Genomic DNA, 21,503 nt, shown 5'->3' with positions numbered 1-21,503 from the left:
AGACATACTATTCGACCGAGCTCTTTGTTCGATTGGATGTCGAGTCCTCAAGGTACTTAACCTTCGGTAGCCGATCAAACTCATTCAAGAGCAATGTCCAATTGGACAGCAGATAGGACTCGTCAGCTCACCGTTAAAGTGTTACAATTAATAGCCCCTCAGCCGGATGACTTAATATTCTTTTTTGGTGTTTTACATACCTGCTGTTAGATAATCAAGATAATATTCCATGTGTTGTCCGTACAGTGGAAGTTTCCACACTATAAATGCATACATGATGGGTCTAATTTAGGAAAGACTGTAGAGTGTCAGAATGGTTGATCATATTTAGTAATGCATTGATATTCATGCAGAGATGAAAAACAACATTATATAAGGGGACTCCTTTTCAGGGTGCAAGTAAGCTTCGCTATCACACCATGAGGTCTGGGGTTCGAATCTAGGTATAGCCAAGATAAATGTCTCCCTTATGTGCTAGTCAGTATTTCAAAGGCTAGTAGTCGTCCGTGATTTATCTCTTCCATGTTGACCCTGGGATGGGTTGGCGGGGATGCCGGGGGCGAGCGTATTCGCCTTTTGCCATCAAGTAAGCTTCGCTATCAGAATTCATTGTTCATTGTCATTGTTCTTCAGCTCCATGTCTAACTTGAGCGTCAGAGTGTCTATATCGGGGACCCTTCCCTAGCCTGGTCGCTGACATTTGGTTCCTCCATTCTTCTTTGACAAGTAGGCTTGCTCATGGCACATTGTTCCTCCTACTCGGAGTCTTCCCGTGATCAACCTCGAAGTCACCTAGTCAACACGTCATCTTCCATGATTTTAGACAGGATCAAATTTGGCGCCGTCTATGGAGACCTCGCATAATTATGAAACATGGAAATGGAAGAAGCTAGAAGGTTCACAATAGTTACCCTATTACAAGAGAACCTGGATTTGCTAGTAGCTGCTAAAGCACATAAGTTAGCGTAGCAATAGCAAGCAGTCAGGGGTCCTTTGCCGAATGACCCGGCACTATCGGTGATGCACATCGAGCGAAGGACCAAGGTAGAAGGGTCGATGGGATTCCCCATGGTCCCCCTTCGTCGATCGATTATCACTTAGGCATCTATATAGCCGATCAACCTTCTATCCGTGCCCTCATCCCCACTTGCGTACCATATGGCATTATTCCGTATGCCTTTCAATGATATAGGCCAAGTGAAAAGGCCTCAGGGATCATCTTCGATAGACACATCCGCTCGGGATCCCCAGAAGGGGAAGGCTCTGGTTGCTAGTAACTCGCCTGAGTGGGTAAGTACGGCGTTATCCCTGGAAATATTAGAAGACAAATTACCGAGTCATTTCCAACACTTAGCAATTGGAGAATATAGAGTCACAGTTAATCCAGAGGACTACCTACTCAAGTTTGAAAATATAGTTGATGTGGTAGCGTGGTCGTTAGATAGGATTAAATTTAGCGTCGTCTGTGGGAATTTCGCTTGATCTGGAATGTGAAGATGGATGACGCCAAAAAAACTCTGCCATCATCATGATCTAGGTGGACTTTGACAAATACATTATATTCTCCTCTCACTCTACGAGTATTCGTGAGTCAAACCCTCAGCCAGTTAGCAGGTCAATTTTTCTATTATATTTTCTCTTTTGATATCCGACACAACTCCTCGATCAGAGAGTAAAGGTTTAACTTCGAGACTATGGTCCTAGATCCTCAATCAGACACTAGGGTGACATCTTCCCGATCAGAGACTAGGGGACACAGCTTCCTAATCAGAGATTAGGGGCACGACTCTTTGATCATGGACTAGGGACTTATCTCCCCGATCAGGTGTGGTACGGGCTCTGCTCCCTCATATTGCTATGGGCTTCACTTTCATTGGCATCAGGGCTTCACCTCCCCCGTTTGAAGTCGAGTTATCGCCATCGATCTCAAACCAAAGTATCTACAAGGTGTTTGGGTCATACACTGTGCCTCCAGACTCCCGAGCCGTTCGGCCAAGTTATAAGCGAGTTTTCTGTCGTGCTTATATTTCAGACTCTCGAGCCGTTCGGCTAGGTTATAAGAGAGCTTATTCTCATGCTTATATTTTAGACTCCCGAGCTTTTCGGCCGGGTTATAAGCGAGTTTGCTCTCGAGCTTATATTCCAAACTCCCAAGCAGAACTGAGTTATAAGTGAATATGCTCTCGCGCCATGTCCCAGATTCTCAAGCAGCTAACTAGGTTATAAACGAGCTTGCTCTCGTACCATTTCCCTGATTCCAGAGTCGTTCAGCCAATTTATAAGCAATCCTGCTTTTAGACAGGAGTATCGCCATCGGTCTTAGATCAGAGTATCATCATGGGTCTTGAACTAGAGTATCCCACAGGCTCCGTGCTCTTTGATTTCATGAGTTCCATTCTAGCTCAATTCACGAGATTCGTTCCTGCTCAATTCATGAGCTTCGCTACTGTTCGCCTTCAATTACACAGGCTTTATGCCCTTTGATCTCTTAGGATCCGCTCCCTCTCAGTTCACTTGATCTGCTCTTGCTCATCTCAAGGGCTTCGCTCCCGTTCGCCTTCGATTACACAGGCTCTGTGCCCTTTGATCTCTGAGGATCCATTCTAGCTCAATTCACTGGATCCGCTACTGCTCAGTTCACAAGATCTGCTCTTGCTTAGTTCAAGGGATCTGTTCCCGCTCAGCTCATGGGTTTCGCTTTCGTTCGCCTTCGATTACACAGGCTCCATGCCCTTTGATCTCTTGGGATACGCTCCCGTTCAGTTCACAAAATCTATGTCTGCTCAGCTCATAGATTTCGCTCTCATTCGCCTTTGATTACACAGGATCCATGCCCTTTGATCTCTCGGGATCCGTTCCTACTCAATTCATGAGATCCGCTCCCGCTTAGCTCACGGATTTCACTCTCGTTCACCTTTGATTACCCAACTTCGTGCCCTTTGATATCTTGGGATCTGCTCCCACTTAGTTCACGGGATCCACACTTGCTCAGCTCACGAGTTTCGCTCCCGTTCGCCTTCGATTACATAAGCTTTGTGCCCTTTGATCTCTCGAGCTTCGTACCCGCTTGACTCAAGGGTTTCGCTCTCGTTCATCCCTGATCTCACAGGCTCCGCTCTTGCTCGGTTCTTGGGCTCCACACCTGCTCAGCTCACAGGTTTCGCTCTCGTTCGCCTCTGGTCTCACAGGCTCCGTAACTGCTCAGTTCTTGGGCTCCACGCCTACTCAACTCATGAGTTTTGTTCCCGTTTGCCATCGATTACACAGACTCTATGCCCTTCGATCTCTTAGGATCCACTCCCACTTGACATCGCTTGGTCACCCACTTGGCATTCTTTCGGTCGTCCGCTCGACACTGTTTGGCATCCGCTTAGTACTATTTGTCGCTACTGGCTCGATATTGCTACCGCCATTCGATCGGCACCGCTATCGTCGCTCGCTTGACATCACTTCCACTGTTCACTCGGCATTGCCACAACTACTAGCAAGATGTTATACGATGGGTTTAACGATTTGACTTTATAGTTGGGAGCGATTCAGCCTTTGCGATAGACTATTTAGTCAGTCGGACTCGTGCCTCCTTCGACTAAACTTAAAGGGGAAGCTTGTAATGTGATAAATGGAGAGAGGACATGTGGAAGAATGAGGTATTTTTGGAATTTCACTTTCCCTTTTCCTTAAGGATTTTCACGGAAGGGGGAAAGAGGATAGGAGAGTGGGTTTTATTTTTTGGGAATTGCATGGAGACAGGGGGTCGCCGCTTCTTCTCCTCTCCCAATAACCACGCTACTGCCTTTACCTCATCTTGCTGCCGCTGTCGGTAACTGTCTCCTCTCACGCTTGAATGTCACTGCGGACCTCCCCGCTCTAGCCGATGGTCACCCTCCAGCGGCCTCTAACGTCGCCGCCCCTCTCACACGCCATCGCCTCATGATGGCCACTCCTCTCCCTTCCCCTCTGCATACTGGCCACCTCCAGCGGCCTCCAACAGCCCCTGGTCATCGGCGTCACTGCTGGCGCCATGCCTCCCTACTCGTTGTGGCATTCACATGTCACCTCTGCATTTTGGCAATGCTTAGCCTTGGGCCACCACCCTTTAGGATGCCACCTCTAGCGTCTCAGCCACTGCAGTCACACCCTTACCATTGCTGTCGGCATTCCCGCTGTCATATTTGACTAACCGACACTCTTGTCATCAGATCCGACAGGGTAGCACCCTTGACCTGACTGACCGATGCTCCATATGCCAAGTAGACCGACCTTCTTGTAGGTCCCTTTGGAGGCCGGCAAGAGGGGAGGGGTGAATTGCCCTACAAAATAAAACTCGAACCTTTCTCGGATTTCAACTATATAATGAATACTTGTAATAAATAAATAAAAGAGACTAAGTAAAGAAAAGCATACACCAGAGTTTTACTTGGTTTGCAATCAGGGGATTGCTAATCCAAGGAATGTAAGCGCATTATCTGATTCTCCTCTGGGCGGAGTAGCTTCTTTACAACGTTGACAGCACAAATGAAAAGAACAGAATTGAAAGCACAGAAGGAATTGATTACAAGTTCGTTGTTTTGAATGTACGGATCAGTACTTTATTTATAGTACTGGTCCGGGCGCCTGGAAGGGGTTCCGGGCGCCCCCGGGGGGATAAATTTTATCCCCCAACGATCAGCTCGCGATCAGCTTCGATTTGGTCAAATATGAACCCCCGGGCGCCCGGAATTGATCCAGGCGCCCGAACCTGTCAAGTCAACAAAGTTGACTCTGGTCCAGGCTCTCTGCTCCGGTTCAGCTCGTCTCAGTTCAGATCGTCTTGGTCCAGGTCTGTTCGCTCCGGCTCCGCTAGTTTGGGTGATCTCAGCCTTCCGGAATAGGGCTCACCCGAACCCATGTTCCGACCTTCTACTCGAGCAGCCTTCCTTCCCGGTTTCTCATCCCTCGAGCGTCGCGCACGCTCTTCTCGTCCACCAGTGTACTCTTCCGCGGACACCTCGTCCCTCGGACGCACCGAGCCCGTCGGCTCTCTCCCGTGTCGTCCTTCTCGCTAGCCACGTCTTCCGCTCAACTTCCTGTGTTCCTAAGCTCCTGCACACTTAGACACAAGGGTTAAACAAACACAGGATCTAACTTAGCTTGTTTGATCACATCAAAACACCTTGGGGTTCCAACAATCTCCCCCTTTTTGATGTGAGCAACCCAAGTTAAGTTAGGGTAACCATATGCAATAAAAACGATTTATATTCCAATAAGTCCAAATATTTTTCAATTGAAAAATTATAGTATCTCCCCCTAGACTTAACATACTTTTCCCCCTTTGATCACATAAAAATTGGGGTTATAAATAAGTCTAAGGTAAAGTTAAAAAACTTTAAATGTAAAATATTTAAAAATGTCTAAGTAAAGTTCAATTTAAAGACACTCTTCAGAATTTTTCTTTCGAAAAAAAATTAAGTAAAACATTTTTCAGATAAAACAGTCATAAAAAAAATTTTAAGTTAAAACTGAAGTTCTGGGTTAAAAACATAATTTAAAAATTCTGTTAAATTTTTAAAGTTTAATTTTTAAAAAAAAAAAACAGATTTTTTTTTTAAAATTTAAAACTGACTTAAATTTTTGATCCCCTAAAAAAAATTTAAAAAAATGATAAGGCAATATTATAAAAAAAACTCTAAGTTAACTTTTATATAAAAAAATCTAAGTCAATTTTCATAAAAATTTCTAAGAAATTTTTTTTTTAAGTTAAGTTAAAAATATTTTCTAACACAAATTGAATAACTCTTTTAAAGCATTAAGTAATTTGAATTAATGTTTTTTCAGTTAGTCAATTAAACTTTTCATTTCGATACTTGGCTTCCAGGTCATGGCAAGACACTAGGCCTTCTTGGTTATTGGAGCAACAACCACTTCCTTAGACAAAGCCTCATAAAGAAATTAGTTGTTTAATTTCCTTGCTGAAAATGCTAAGTCTAATTTTAATTTTAGATTAAATAGGTTTTTGGAACCCAATAGAGGTTCCTACCTACAGGATTAACCAAGTATTTCCTAGATATATAGATTTTTGATATATTTCTTATTTGACTTTGATGAAATCTATAATATCAATTTAAACCTCTATAATATCTAAAAGTAGAAAGATTTGAACCATTTGATTTTTTCAATCTTTCTATTTCTTCTTTTAGTTTTTCATTTTCAATTTTCAGTTTTTCAAAATCCTCTATAAGACATGATTTTGCCAAAATTCTCTTTGTTTCTAAAATTTCATTTTCTAATTTGACATTTTTATTTTCTAATTTATACATGGATTTAGTCATAGCTTTGATACCAAAGTAAAGTTCATCAGGGGGTAAGAGGCATACCTCACTTACCATATCAGACTTGAAGCCTGAATCTCCCCCTGCTTCGCTACTTCCATCTGAGGTCGCTCCCCCTTCATCGATGCTGGGTTCTGATGTACTTTGTCCTTCGTGGCTTGCCATCAGTGCAATCCCCGCATATTCTTGAGCTTCTGATTCAAATGAAGAAGTGTCATCCCAAGTTGCTTTTAGGTTGTGTTTCTTGGGTGTCTTCATTTTGACCTTCTTGAGTTCTGGGCAGTCTTCCCTTAGGTGTCCCTCCTTCTGACACTGATAGCACCGTACCTTTCTTCTACCTTTTTGATTCTTTTTATTCTGCATTTTAAATTTATTCGATCTAAAAAACTTTTTAAAGTTTCTTACCATGTACGCTTCTTGATCGTCTTCGGAGTCTGACTCAGGTTCATCCTTGTTGGTTGCGTTCAGCGCCATAGTATGGGTTGTGTCCTTTGATATCTCTGCATATCTAATTTCGTGTAATTCAAGGGTAGAAAACAACTCTTCTAAAGTACTTACCTCCAGGTCTTTTGAGATGTAGTAAGCATTGACGATTGATGTCCACTCTGGAGTTCTTGGAAACGCGTTGAGCGCGTAGCGTATAGTGTCCCGGTTTGTTACCGTTTCACCAAGGTTTTCGAGACCAGTAACTAGTTCTTTTACCTTTGCATGTAGACCGGCTACTTTCTCACCTTTCTCCAGATGGATGTTCATCAGTTTGTTGTGGAGGATGTCCCTTCTAGCGAGCTTCGCTTCGGACGTGCCTTCGTGGAGTTCAAAGAACTTCTCCCAAAGTTCTTTAGCAGATAAATAGTTTCCGATGCGGTTGACCTCTTGAGGCGATAACACGCTCAGCAAGTGATGTTCCGCACGGCTGTTTGCTACCGACTCATTCTACTCCTTCTTTGTCCAATCGCTCTCTTCTTTTTCTTTTCCATCTTTATCTATTGGAGCTACAAAATCATATTTCATAATAAACCGAATTTTAAAATCTATTTTTAGGAATACCTCCATACGACGCTTCCAGTCTGTGAAGTTCCCCTCGAATTTTGGTGAAACGATGCTTGGTCCGACCATCTTGTTGCTTCGATTGACGGTTAGTCCTCCTGAAGCGCCTGGCTCTGATACCACTTGTAGGTCCCTTTGGAGGCCGGCAAGAGGGGAGGGGTAATTACCCTACAAAATAAAACTCGAACTTTTCTCGGATTTCAACTATATAATGAATACTTGTAATAAATAAATAAAAGAGACTAAGTAAAGAAAAGCAGACACCAAAGTTTTACTTGGTTTGCAATCAGGGGATTGCTAATTCAAGGAATGTAAGCGCACTATCTGATTCTCCTCTGGGCGGAGTAGCCTCTTTACAACGTTGACAGCACAAATGAAAAGAACATAATTGAAAGCACAGAAGGAATTGATTACAAGTTTGTTGTTTTGAATGTACGGATCAGTACTTTATTTATAGTACTGGTCCGGGCGCCTGGAAGGGGTTCCGGGCGCCCCCGGGGGGATAAATTTTATCCCCCAACGGTCAGCTCGCGATCAGCTTCAATCTGGTCAAATATGAACCCCCGGGCGCCCGGAATTGATCCGGTTCAGCTCGTCTCAGTTCGGCTCGTCTTGGTCCGGGTCTGTTCGCTCCGGCTCCGCTAGTTTGGGTGATCTCGGCCTTCCGGAATAGGGCTCACCTGAACCCATGTTCCGGCCTTCTACTCGAGCAGTCTTCCTTCCCGGTTTCTCGTCCCTCGAGCGTCATGCACGCTCTTCTCATCCACCGGTGTACTCTTCCGCGGACACCTCGTCCCTCGGACGCACCGAGCCCGTCGGCTCTTTCCCGTGCCGTCCATCTCGCTAGCCACGTCTTCCGCTCGACTTCCTGTGTTCCTAAGCTCCTGCACACTTAGACACAAGGGTTAAACAAACGCAGGACCTAACTTAGCTTGTTTGATCACATCAAAACACCTTGGGGTTCCAACACTTCTATCTGTGTTCCTAGCAACCTCCACTATCTCAAGTGTAGATCTGACTATCTCCAAGGTAGTTCTTCCGTATGTCATCCATGTTGATCGGGCCTCCGAGCCCTCGCCACAGATGTGCTCCAATCTAACTTGTTGTAATATTCCGATTGTTGCCACCTCCTTTTCGGTTTTGTGCTGCCTATTCTGTTCTAGCCATCAAGCGGCTACTCTGTTTCTACTCTGTATCGTTGCTGTGTTTTGGCTTTCATGCCGATGTGGTATTTCGACCTTCACACCATTGTTATATTTCGACCTACGTGCCATTGTCATATTTTAGTCTACGAGCCATTATTATGATCTGACCTACAACCCATTATTATGCTCTGGCACTCGGCTAGGGGTGGCAATTTTTGACCCGACACGAAAACACGACCCGAACCGAACACGAAAAAATCAGGTTAGGGTTGGGTAGTTTCGGGTTCGGGTCGAAATCGGGTCGACCCATTTGACCCAATTAATAAACAGGTCGGGTTCGGGTCAACCTGAAATGACCCGATTACAACCCGCGAACCCGTTTATAAATAATTATAAATTTAAACTAAAATTACAAATTTAAAAAAGTTAAAAACCCTAAACATAGAGATATGTTATGCTATTGATTGCAATGTTGATATGGCTTATCATTTATGATATGAATTTTCAATTTGTGTAGATAAATGTTATTTTTAATTTTTAATTAAATATACAAATTTTATTTAATGAATTCAGGTCATATTCGGGTCAAACGGGTCAAACAGGTTAAACGGGTTAAACGGGTCAAACGGGTCGAACGAGTTAAACGGGTTAAACGGGTTAAACGGGTCAAACGGGTTAAACGGGTCAAACGGGTCGGGTTCGGGTCAAGTGCAAATAAACAGATCAGGTTCAGGTTGAATATTTTGATCCAAATTAATAATCAGGTCGGGTTCAGGTTGTCATTTGCCAACCCGCCAACCTGCCAACCCGAACCTGTCAACCCGAACCCGAACCGAATTGCCACCCCTACACTCGGCTCCCTAGATCCAACTCATCATATGACTCACATTCATCTACTTTTTTGGGACACGACGACTCGATCAGCGTTACGACCATCTCGTTGGTCTACTAGAGGGTGTTCCCTTGGGTCAGGGTACACTTTCCATTCTTATTCTTCATGCATTTATTATTTTTCTATTTAACCGACTTCTTATATATTATTAGAACCTGCCTCGAGCATTGAGGTGCAAGGGATTAGGGCAACCCAATCATTGTTTGTAGATAGCGTTGATCAGAAGTCTTCTGATGACTTAGTCAACATAGAAGACAACTCATCATACCTTCTCCCCTTCGAGTCATGGCAATTCGATCAACATTCCAACTACATCATTCCGATCATTCCGTCTTCTCAACTTTCAAACAAGATCAATAGTAATCCTCCATTAATACACAGATGGTGTCGAATGCTCTTCACTACGCTCTCTGGCTCAGCTCAGAGATGGTTCAATCAACTCCTTGCGGACTCCATCTACAATTTCAAGGATTTCTGACTAGCCCCCATATCACAAAACTACATTAAGTTTATTCTCCCTTAGGTAAGGGGCCCAAGGAGGCATTGAGAGTATAAATCAAGCGGTTCAACCAAGTGGTCATAGACATCCCTTTAGCTACTCTAAAGATTCTGGTGAATGTTTTCTCCCAAGAACTCACAGACGGAGACTTCTTCCGGTCCCTGATCAAGAAGCCTCTTAGGAATTTCGACCATATGTTAGGAAGGGTAACTAAGTACATTAACATAGAGGAGTCATAGTCCACTCGAAAGAAGGAGGTGGTTACGCCTACTCTTGTCTCTACCTCCAAGGGTTGTGCCACGAGCCCCTCTCCCTCCTCCTCCACACAAAGGACCCAGATTGGGCCCTCAGTCACATCCTTATGAGCAAAGGATAAACATGGTCCAATATGTGGAAGTCGTTCAGACCTCGTTCATCGAGCCCTACCAATGGGTCCAACCTTTTTGCACTTACCATTGAACAAAAACGCATAACACTCAGGACTACTATAGGTACAATCAGGGGATACACTAAACAGCTAACTGAGAGTTACGAAGGCAATCGTTGTCTCCTAACAACCGACATTATCAATGCCCAAATGGACCATAGAGAAGAGGCCCTCGAGATGCTGATCGACCCCAGCCAGTGCCCCAACATCAAGAAAATAGGGCCCCGACCCTCGTCCAAGTCAATCTTGAGCGTCCCCCGACTCGACAAGAAGAAAACCGTGGAAATGCCACTCGGGGAGACATAGGTATGATAACTGGTAACTCAACTGATAAAGATTTCCACCAAGCTAGGAAGTCACACTCACACTAACTGGAGATTTACACCATCAGTTGCAGCCAAGAGTAAGCACAAGGACTAGCAATAAGTTTGATCCCAAAGAATTAGAAGGGGTGGAAATACCCCACGATGATGCATTAATTATCAAGGTTATTATAGCTAATTATAATGTGCATAAGATTTTTATGAAGCTCGGTCAATGGTATCAAGAAGGTGTTCAAGCAACTGCAGATAGAAAAGAACGAACTTCAACCCATGATGACTCCCTTGTATGGATTCACTACAATGAAGTGCAGTCGATAGGATAAATCAGGTTGGCTATCTCTCTGGGGGAGGAGCTCTTGATGAGAACTCAGCGGTCAACCTTCATAGTAGTGGATACGCCTTCAACCTACAACATGATTCTAGGTCGATCGACATTGAACGAGTTCTAAGTGATTGTCTTAACCTTCTATTAAAAAAATCAAATTCCCAGTGGAGGACTAGGTGAGCGAAGTAAGAGGAGATTAGCTAGTAGCACGCAAGTACTATGTGGACTTCGTCCAGACCGAATCTTGCTCAATTCTTAAGATCTAGCAAACGGAGGTCAACATAATACATGAAGCGCCACCAATGTTAATTTATGAAGAGAAAAAAGAAGTGCAGATCCATCAAGGCTGATCGAAGGCTTCTACTTAGCGGCTAACCTGACCCCAGAGCTCAAGATAAATCTGGTTGTGTGTTTAACGGGCAATGGTGGCGTCTTTACTTGGACACCTGAGGAGATCACCAGCATCTTACCAAACATTATGGAACATGTGCTCCACATCCACCCCGATGCCGTTCAGTTAAGTAAAGGAAGAGAGATTTCGAAGTCATGTAGAACAAGATCATCTAAACGAAGGTTGACAAGCTGCTTGAGGCAGGACACATCTGGGAGATACAGTTCTTGAACTAGTTGGCTAACGTAGTGCTGATGTCCAAACCAGGGAACAAATGGTGCATCTACGTGGATTTTTTAGACTTGAACAAAGCGTGCCCAAAAGACTATTACCCCTTGTCGCGTATTGATCAAGTGGTGGACTCAACCTCCGCTATGAGCTGATATAAATGTTGTGTAGGATCATTACATACGTAAGAGGAGGATGAATCACGTGGTTTTAAAATTTTATCTTTTTTAGTTTTTAAACGCGAGTACACAGTGAAATAAAATAAAGTAGAAATCGAAAAGCTAAGTGCATGAGGAGTTACTTGGTTCGGAGTCTTCAATGACTCCACCTCTAAGACCCACGATTTCTATGATCATATCGAAGGATAATCCACTAAAAATCTTTTTCAGAACTGCTGAAAGAGAGAATCGAGTATAATAGAAAATTAAGAACAAGTGTAACAATCTATACTTTTCTTTTATGCAATAATTAAACACTTAATTAAAACTTTCGTTACCCAACACTTGAAGATTATCAGATCGAGCTCGGTGTTGGATGACTTCTCAACGGTAGTAGAGCATAGCAGCGTCGCAACATAGTAGGAGGATGAAATCGGAGTAGCCGAAAACTCGAAAGGTCGTGTATTGAAGTTATGTTTAGAAAGTTGCTCGAACAGGGCTTGTATAGACTATTAAGGGCGCCTCTAGCATCGTTCAAGGTGCCTCCAGAGGCACCATTTATCCCTTTATTCTCAGAATCGATAAGTCGTGCAAACTGTGACCTTTATCCACTTGAAGGCGCCTTCCAAGTGCTTCGAGGCGCCTTCTAGGCGCTTCAAGGTGCCTCCACACCATACTTCAGGGTGCCTCCAGCAACATGAAAGGTGCCTTCACTCCTTTCCGTGTGGGTCTTCGACCAAAGCAGTTGAGGCGCCTCCAATCACACAAGAGGTACCTCAGGCATTATTCACCCGAGTGTGTCTTGTGCATTTTTGCTTCTGCAAAACACGTTAATCTAAAAATAAAGTGTAACTTGTAAAACAAAATTACAATAATAATAAAATAGTATTATTAATTAGATCTCGTCTTCCTTAGACCAAGATCTAGTCATAGTCTCAGTTTAGCTATTTAAAATAGACTTAAACTAGACCTGCATCTAAAGTTCCTAATTGGGACTCATCTTCACTATAACATTCTTCTCTAGTGACTTACCTTATCTACTATGCAGAATCGCTTGACTCTACATTGGTCCACCAAGTCTTCCCGCCAATTGTCAAGTCTGCAGACTCAACTGGACTTTAGCCAGCTGTCAGGTCCCACGGACATAGCCGGACTTTCCGTCAGATATTGGGTCACTTCTTGACCTATCTGGACTTCTACACTAGCGATCAAGTCCTCTAGACCTAGCTGGATTTTAACGTAGTGTCAGACCACCCAAGTCCTGCACACTTGGTAGAAAGGTTAGATCACAACATATCTAATTTTAATATATTTGTCATTCATCAAAACTTAGGTTTGATTATTGGTGCCAACTGCACTAATATGTTGGACGCGTATCAAGGCTATCATCAAGTTCCGCTGGCCAAATAAGACTAGAAGAAGGTTAGTTTCATCACTACAAAGAGAACCTATTGTTATATGTTATGTCATTCGGACTAAAGAATGTAAACAGTACTTATCAATGACTTATAAATAAAGTATTCTGGAAGCAGATTGGAAGGAATATGGAGGTGTATGTGAACAACATTCTGAACAAGTCCCTCCAATCGGTTGACCTATGTGCAGATATTGATGAGACGTGCCAAACATTGAGGGAGTATGGACTCAAACTCAACCCTTGCAAGTATTTGTTTGGAGCCAAGAGTGGGTGTTTCCTTGGCTATATAGTGATTGAGCGGGAGATCAAGGCCAACTCAAGCAAAGTGCAAGCTCTTTAGGAAATGATCCCCTCACGTAATCTGAAGAAAGTACAATGACTGACTGGGCAAAGCACAACACTGTCCTGATTCATCTTGAGATAGTCTGATCAGAGCCTATCATTCTTCAAGATACTCCATCGAGCCACCAAGTTATAATGGGATGCCGAATATAATAAAGCGCTAGAAGAGCTTAAAGATTAATTGTCCACCTTGCCTATACTCTGTAAAAATAATAGTTAGCGAGCTATTATGGGTGTACCTGTCCACCACTGAAAGTGTTGTAGGGTTGGTTTTAGTACGGCAGGAGGACAATGAACAACAACCAGTGTACTTCTTAAGTTATTTATTGAAAAATGTCAAATGTTACTACACTGCTCTCAAAAAATTAGTATATGGGTTAGTCTTAGACACTAGGAGGTTACCTCCATTTTCTTTCACATTCATTTAAAGTATTAACTAACGACACCGTAGGTCAAGTTCTCATCAACCTAGGAGCTTCGGAAAGACTGATCAAATAGACCATAGAGTTAAGCGAATATGACATGTAATATCAACCTTGAGCAACCATTAAAGCTCAAGACTTAACTGATTTCGTGACTGAGATACAAAGCCAATAACAAAAAGAAAATTAGAGGATCTATGTGGATGGATTGTCCATTCGTTAGGGTAACAAAATCAAAATTTTTATGATATCACCTCGGGAAGACAAAGTGCAGCTATTCATGCGACTAGATTATCGAAGCATGAACAACGAAGTATAGTATGAGGTGTTGATAATCAGACTGCAAGCAGCCAAGCATGTGGGTGCTGCTTGCGTTATGATATACTTAGACTCGTAGTTGGCATCTCAACAATTATCGAGTAACTTTGAGATCAATAGTGAGTGGCTAAGGATGTATATGGAGGCCTTTGAGAAACTAAAAGCATGATTTCAAGAGGTGACTTTATAGAAGATTCCCCAAACAAAAAACCAGAAGGTGGATGAGTTAGCCAAGTTGGTTGGCTCCTTAGTCCCTTAGGCGCTAGACAAGCTTGTGGAACAAACATTGTTAATAGCCTACATAGAGCGATGGAACTGTAAAGTGACTGGAGAACACCGTTAATTTCTTTCCTCCAACAAGAAAGTTTACCATCATAGCCAGAACAAGCACGTATGATCAAGAAATGATCTGATCGATTCACATTGTTGGGGGATCACTTGTATGAGAGGACTTTCTCTTGCCCTTTGCTTAAATGTATCGGGTCGAAGGGAGTGCAATACATTCTATAAGAAGTCTAACAAGTCTCCTGTGGAAGCCGTGCGGGCGGCTGATCACTCGTCAAAAATATTTTATTAGTTGAATATTTCTGGCCCACTCTACAAGCCAACTCGGCCAAGTTAGTATCCACTTGTTTATCATGCTAGAAACTAGACCATTTTACACCACCCCCATAGAGCTTTTGAAAACCTCAATTGTTTTATGTCTTTTCGACAGTTGAGAATGGATATTGTGGGACCTTTTACGATGACATCGGCTCATAAAAGGTTCTTATTGGTGGTCGTCGATTATTTCTCCAAGTAGATGGAAGTCGAACCTTTAGCAAAGATAACCGAGTAGATGGCCATCAAGTTCTTATGGCAGAACATCATATGTCAATACGGAATTCCCTACAAACTCATCTTGGATAATGGAAGACAATTCTAGGATCGAAAAATTCAAGAGTGGTACTCAAGTTATGGTATCTTACAAGCTTTTGCGTCCGTGACATATACTCAGAGTAATAGTCAAGCGGAAGTCACTAACAGGGAGATCCTCAAAGGCCTCAAAATCAAGCTAGATCATGTCGGAGGAAGTTGGATAGACGAATTGCCCAGTGTGCTATGGGCTTACGCACTTCCTCTCGGGAGAACACTAGTATAACCCCTTTCATCTCGTCTATAATGGAGAAGTAGTGGTTCCAGTTGAAGTTGACTATGAGTCCGATAAGAGAAGGTTATATGATGAAGATAATGTCGATCGACGTCTAATGGAACTAGACCTGGTTAGTGAGAGCAGAAAGAGAGAGCTACCGCTCGGTTGATAGCCTACCGACATCGGATGAGATAAAACTACAACCGGAGGATCATTCCCTAATTCATTCAGGAGGGAGACTTAGTGTGAAAACGAGTAAAACCGGTAGAAGATGTTAACAAGTTAGAACCTCAGTGGAGTGGAGGACTATACAAGGTGATGAAAAGGCTCGCCTCAAGTGCTTATTATCTTCAAGACGCTAATGGAAGGAACTTGGACAGGCCATGGAGCGCCAACTGTCTTCAACCTTACCAAGTTTAAAGGTATACTTGTATTTCATAAATATATATCTTGTCAAATATTTGTGCTCAATGAAAATGTGGGCAAACTTAGCTCGGAAGATGCGGATTCTAGACTCTCGAGCCTTAGCGATGAATTATAAGCGAGTTTCCTTGTGTCCTTCAACTATCCGGTCAGAGGTTCAATTTCAGACTTTCGAGCCTTAGCGCCGAGTTATAAGCAGATTTTACTGTGCCCTTCGATCATCTGGTAGGAGGTTTAATTCCAGACTCTCGAGATTTAACGTTGAGTTATAAGTAGATTTCCCCGTGCTCTTCGATCATCCAATCGGAGGTTCAATTTCATACTCTCAAGCCTTAGCGCTGAGTTATAAGCTGATTTTCTCGTATCCTTTGACCATCCGATTGGAGGTTCAGTTCCAGACTCTCGAGCATTAGCGCTGAGTTATAAGCGAGTTTCCCTGTACCCTTCGACCATCGGGTCAGAAGTTCAATTCTAGACTCTCGAGCCTTAGCGTCGAGTTATAAGTGGGGTTCCTCATGCCCTTCAACCATCCAGTTGGAGGTTCAATTCTAAACACTCAAACCTTAACGTTGAGTTATAAGCAGGTTTCCCCGTGCCCTTTGATCATCCGATCGGAGGTTCAATTCCAGACACTCAAGCCTTAGTGCCGTGTTATAAGTGGGTTTCTCTGTACTCTTCGACCATCTAGTCGGAGGTTCAATTCCAGACTCTCGAGCCTTAGCATCAAGTTATAAGCGGATTTCCCCATACCCTTCGACCATCCGGTCGGAAGTTTAATTCCAGACTTTCGAGCCTTAGCGTCGAGTTATAAGCAGGTTTCTTCGTACCCTTCGACCATCCGATCGTGGGTTCAATTTCAAACTCTCGAGCCTTAATGTCCAGTTATATGCGAATTTTCCCATGCCCTTCGACCATTCGATTGAGCATCTGGTCGGAATTCCATACTCTCGAGTTTTCGAGCCGAGTTATAAGCGAGTTTCTCCGTACCTTTCGACCATCCGGTCAGAGGTTCAATTCCAAACTCTTGCGCCCTAACGCCAAGTCATAGATGGGTCCCCGACACAAGCACTCCGAATTTGGTCTTGTCTGAAATCGGGGAAGATGATGTGCTGACTAGGTGGCTTCGAGGTTGACCGCGGGAAGACTTCGAGCAGGAGGAACCTAGTGCCACGAGCGAGCCATAGTGTCAAAGAAGAATGACGGAGGAACAAAACGTCAATGATTGGGCCAGGAAAAGATTCCGGCGCAAGCACTCTGACGCTCAAGTTAGACGGGGAGCTGAAGAAAACGAATGAAGAACACCGGCGATTAACAGTGAATTTTAATAGCAAAGCTTACATACGCCTTGATCAGGAGGAGACCCCTTATATAGTGTTGTTATTCATCTCTACACTAATATCAATGCATTACTAAAATAAGATCAATCATTCTGACACTCTGTAGTCTTTTCTAAATTGAAATCATCACCTCTGTGTTTACAGGGTAAAAACTTTCACCATATGGACAACACAGGTAATATTCTATTGATTCTTTGATAGCGGTTATGTAAAACGTCAAAAAAGAATATCGATCCCTCCGGTTGAGAGGCTATTAATTGTAACACTTCAATGGTGAGATGATGAATCCTATTTACTATCCGATTGGACATCATTCTTGAATGAGTCTGATCTACTACTGAAGGTTAGGTACCTTGAGGATTCGGTATCCGGTCGGACAAAGAGCTCGATCAAGCAGTATGTATAGAAGATCCGATTGGACCAAGAGAACTCGGGTTCTAATCGAGCTAAAGGGACTCAAGATTCAATCGGGCAAGGAGGACTCAGAATCCAATATGAAAAAGGAACTGATTAGTCGAAGTACTTAGTCGGGCTGCTCGATTGGGTTCTACGGTCATGCTAATCCTGATTGTTGACCCCTTTTTAACTTTAACTATCACATCAACTAGTCTTCTTAATCTCAACCCTAACTTTAGGAGCCCCACCTTATTCTCCTTATCAATCAATGTTTAGTGTAGTTCTAAAAAAAAATGTTTGATTTGATTTGATGTATAATTTGTACCAATAATTGCTTACTGCCCGGCTACAACACAATAATTATCCATATGGCCTGTCGATTCTGAGTCCTGAATTTTTAGAACCTAAGAAAACTTAGGAGGATTATTTATGTGCGCACAGTCGATAAGTTCTACTTATGGTAATTCAAACTATTTGCATCTATAACTGATTTTACTTAAAGAGCCTGCCCATTTATATATTTATCAACTTATAAAATAAATGTTAATTTGTAAATTAATTTGTACTTTCATAATTAAAAATATTGACCATAATTATAAACTTTTACAGTTTGTTTAGGAGGAGGAGAGGGAGCATAAGTAAAGGGAATATAACTTTGAGGAGGTGAGGGGAGGAAGGAGAACTTCTACCCTCCCTTACCCTTCAAATGCCCCCTCACTGCATCTAAAGAGTTATATTCATTGAGTATAGCACATTAGGTTTTTTCTATGAAAAAAAAAAATATTTTGATGAATAATTTAAACAATTGTGTAAATTGATTTATAATTAAGTTTATGCCTTCAAAATTAAAGACTTTAACCATTATAAATTTCAATATACTTGTTTACCTTTTTTAATATAAAAGAGTTTGTTTTTGATAAAAAAAAACAATCTAAAGTAAGTATTTTTGTAAAATAAAATTTTTGACATGTATTCTGGAAAGAAAAATGTTTTGTAAAATTTAATTTTATGTTTTTTATCATTCTCATATTTTAGTAAGTTACCTAAATGTTAATATAATTCTAATTATATGTTATAAATGAAACCGCACTTAAGTCTATCACACACAAATTGAGTTTAAACTCAAAGATGATGCACAAACCGTTTCTTCTAAGAAAAAGTTTACAAATGATATTATAATTATTTTAAAAGATACAACGGACGATGCTTACTAACTAAATGCCAATTCTGAGAGTTCCAACGCATCCCATAATACTTTAACAAATTTTTGATCGACCAAAACACTCAAACAATCTGAATTGAAACAAATATATTAAAGGTTAGCTTTTGAATGCACATAAATTATAATCTGAATTTATTTAGTAGTAAAAAAAACTGTCCGATTTTAGGATTAATTGGACGAACCTAAACATCTGAATTACTCAAAAAAAAAAAAAAAAAAAGATCGATCATAACATCCAAAAATGATAAAATCTCGCGCATTCATTGAATCACAGTTTCAATATTAAGGGTAGGCTGGGATCATGCATATACAGCTCCAAAATGATCCAGACAACAGTGCCAATAAAAGCTCTGAACAACGAGTTTTACTTCAGGAAGGGTTATTGGGATTAGACACATTGGATTGTCACCATAATAATAATAATAATGGCATCAATAACAATGATAGTAATCATAACAATGACTACACGGAGAAAAGACTATCTAAATAAGCCAAGAACATTAAAAAAAAAAAAGCAGAAGAAGCCAATCCCGATAACAAAAGTCACATTCCAGCAGAACACCGCCTTTTTTTGAATAAAGAAAAGGATCAGATAAGATAGCAAAGAGCTAAGAAAGATAACTGTCTGTCCCCAGCTAGAGCTAGCCATCCCCATTCCTTCTCTCAGATTGTATAGTTTTCTATTTTGCTTGACATAAGCAGTAATTTACTTTACATGCAATCAGTAACAGAGTGAGTGCCATGCTATGGGCATGGCTGCCAATCTTCAACTTCGTGCCTTCAACTCCCTTTGGAACTAGTTCCTACAGAATTCGCTCCTCTTTTCTTTTGTTTTTTTTTCTCATCGCAAGGCAGAGGGGATGTGTGACTCTCAGGCTTTATTTCTCTGATTGTTGAAGAAATAGGAAATGGGATATTCAAACTGTGTGTTTGGAATTGCGAATTGAATAGGAACTTTTTCCGAAAGCTGGAGCGTTTCAAGGATTCGTTAATTCTGAAAGACCAGGATTGCTTTATTGTGGACGGGGAAAGGTAGTTAAGATTTAAAAAAGAAAGAAAGTGAGAAAGAAAGGAAGAAAGAAAGAGGGGCGGCAGTGGTTCCTGGAAAAGCTGAAGTTTTATATATAAATAAAAATTGAATTTTGATCAGGAAGATTTATTGAGGACGAGATTTGAGCCCTAATCCCCGAGCTAATGATGAAGACGATCATGTGTTAATTAGGGTTTTAGGATGGTCGGGTGAGGTCTCTGAACGGCGAAAGCCTGGTTCAGAGCGAGTGGAAAGGAGGGGCGCTTCAAGGTGGCGGCGGCGGAAGCGGCGCCGTTAGTGTTCGACGGGTTGCCTAGGGTTTCTAGGGCCCTGACCTGCGACTTGAGGAACTTGAGGTAGTTGGCGGCCTCATCGAGCATGGTTGCGGTGTCCAATTTGGTCCCGCCGGGGACGAGCCTCTGCAGCACCCTAAGCCGCTCGCTGATCTTCTCCCGCCGGTGCCTCGCCGCCACCGTCTGCGGGTCGCTCGATATCCTCACGTTCTTCCTCTTCGGCCTCTCCGCAGTCTCCTCTATGCCGCCCAGACTCACCGGCCGCAGTGCCGCCGCCCTGTAGATCATCTCCTTCACCTGTGCGATCACCTCGACGTCCGGCTCCCGGCTGCTCTCCTCGCTGAAGCTTATTGTCATGCACCCCGAGTGCTTCTCCGACCGCGACCTCTTCCGGCTCCGAGAACCGACGATCTGATAACTTTCCTCCTCGAACCTCCTCCTGGAGTCAAAATTCGACCTTGGAGGGGGATTGAGGCAGAATTGAGAGGCCGCTTCATCCTTGCCGAACTTATGCTGGTCGAAGGAACCATGGTTGATCTCGGACTCACCGCTGCAGCTCAAGTTACAGAAGTTGTCGCCGCCGGAAAAGATAGCAGAGATCACATCTTCATCGTTGATTAAATTCTCGTCCACTCTCCCAACGAGCGGGAAAGCAGCGGCACAGGGTTGAGAAAGAAGGCCATCACTCCACGCTTCGCCTGATTCCATTAGCTCAGAATCCGAGCACGCGATGATTCCTTGGAGCTCAATGCCGGAGTAGTTAAGAAAGGAAGCATCAAGATTGGATTTTGAGGCTGTTGGATTGCCCCAACCCACCTTCTGATCCATCTAGCTAGCAGCAGCAGCAGCTAGAGCTGTAATCCTGGGGCAAAGTAATTAACATCAAATCAAATCCAAGAGTTTGCATGCCTTCATGCACAGTAATCATGTCAAGACGTCAAGTGACTACCTTCTTCAGATTCAGCGACAGAAAGATCTCAAGAACCCGATGAGATCTTAGAAATTCTTGGCCTGGGACTTTAGTACCTCAATGGAATTGAAAACTCCTCCAATGGATGTACGACAATGCAGCTGCGGTCGGGTGCGGCATTCATTCATATAGTTGGTCGAGCAAAACAGTCTTCTCTATGCCAATCGTCATCGCTTGCAACCGAAACTTAAGCTGACCGTATACAAACAGACAAGGCATTCAATTCCTGTAACCTCCCAATAATGCAATCCAGGCTCACCAAATAACTGAATCGACGAAGAAAAGTAAAAGAGAGGAAACAAAAGAAACAAAAAAAACAAAAAAAAAACAGAAGCTTACCTTATGATTTCGCATTACCTCCAATCTGCTCTGCATTCTACCTGCGGCTGTTCATACAAGCTCCGCTTATAAGCAGACAAACGCGAGCTAAGAACCAATTTTTTTTTTCAGCAATTTGG

At 42.6% G+C, this 21,503-nt stretch overlaps 1 protein-coding gene across 2 annotated transcripts; it reads right to left on the bottom strand.

Moving 5' to 3' along the window:
* Window positions 1–19,333: 19,333 nt before the first annotated feature.
* Window positions 19,334–21,503, bottom strand: LOC122012562 (transcription factor bHLH87-like). Of its 2 annotated transcripts, none has more exons than XM_042569140.1 (3): window positions 21,385–21,503; window positions 21,025–21,311; window positions 19,334–20,937 (listed from the first exon to the last, which is right to left on the bottom strand). In XM_042569140.1, the coding sequence occupies exon 3, from the start codon at window positions 20,901–20,903 to the stop codon at window positions 19,971–19,973; it is 933 nt and encodes a 310-aa protein (XP_042425074.1). In that variant the 5' UTR covers window positions 20,904–20,937; window positions 21,025–21,311; window positions 21,385–21,503; the 3' UTR covers window positions 19,334–19,970. The 2 variants fall into 2 exon arrangements, with proteins under 2 accessions (XP_042425074.1, XP_042425075.1); XM_042569141.1 differs by having other exon boundaries at window positions 21,025–21,237; window positions 21,385–21,421.

Source organism: Zingiber officinale, chromosome 8A, assembly GCF_018446385.1.
Source record: "Zingiber officinale cultivar Zhangliang chromosome 8A, Zo_v1.1, whole genome shotgun sequence".
Taxonomy (NCBI): Eukaryota; Viridiplantae; Streptophyta; class Magnoliopsida; order Zingiberales; family Zingiberaceae; genus Zingiber; species Zingiber officinale.
This window is presented reverse-complemented; position numbering and strand designations above follow the sequence as displayed.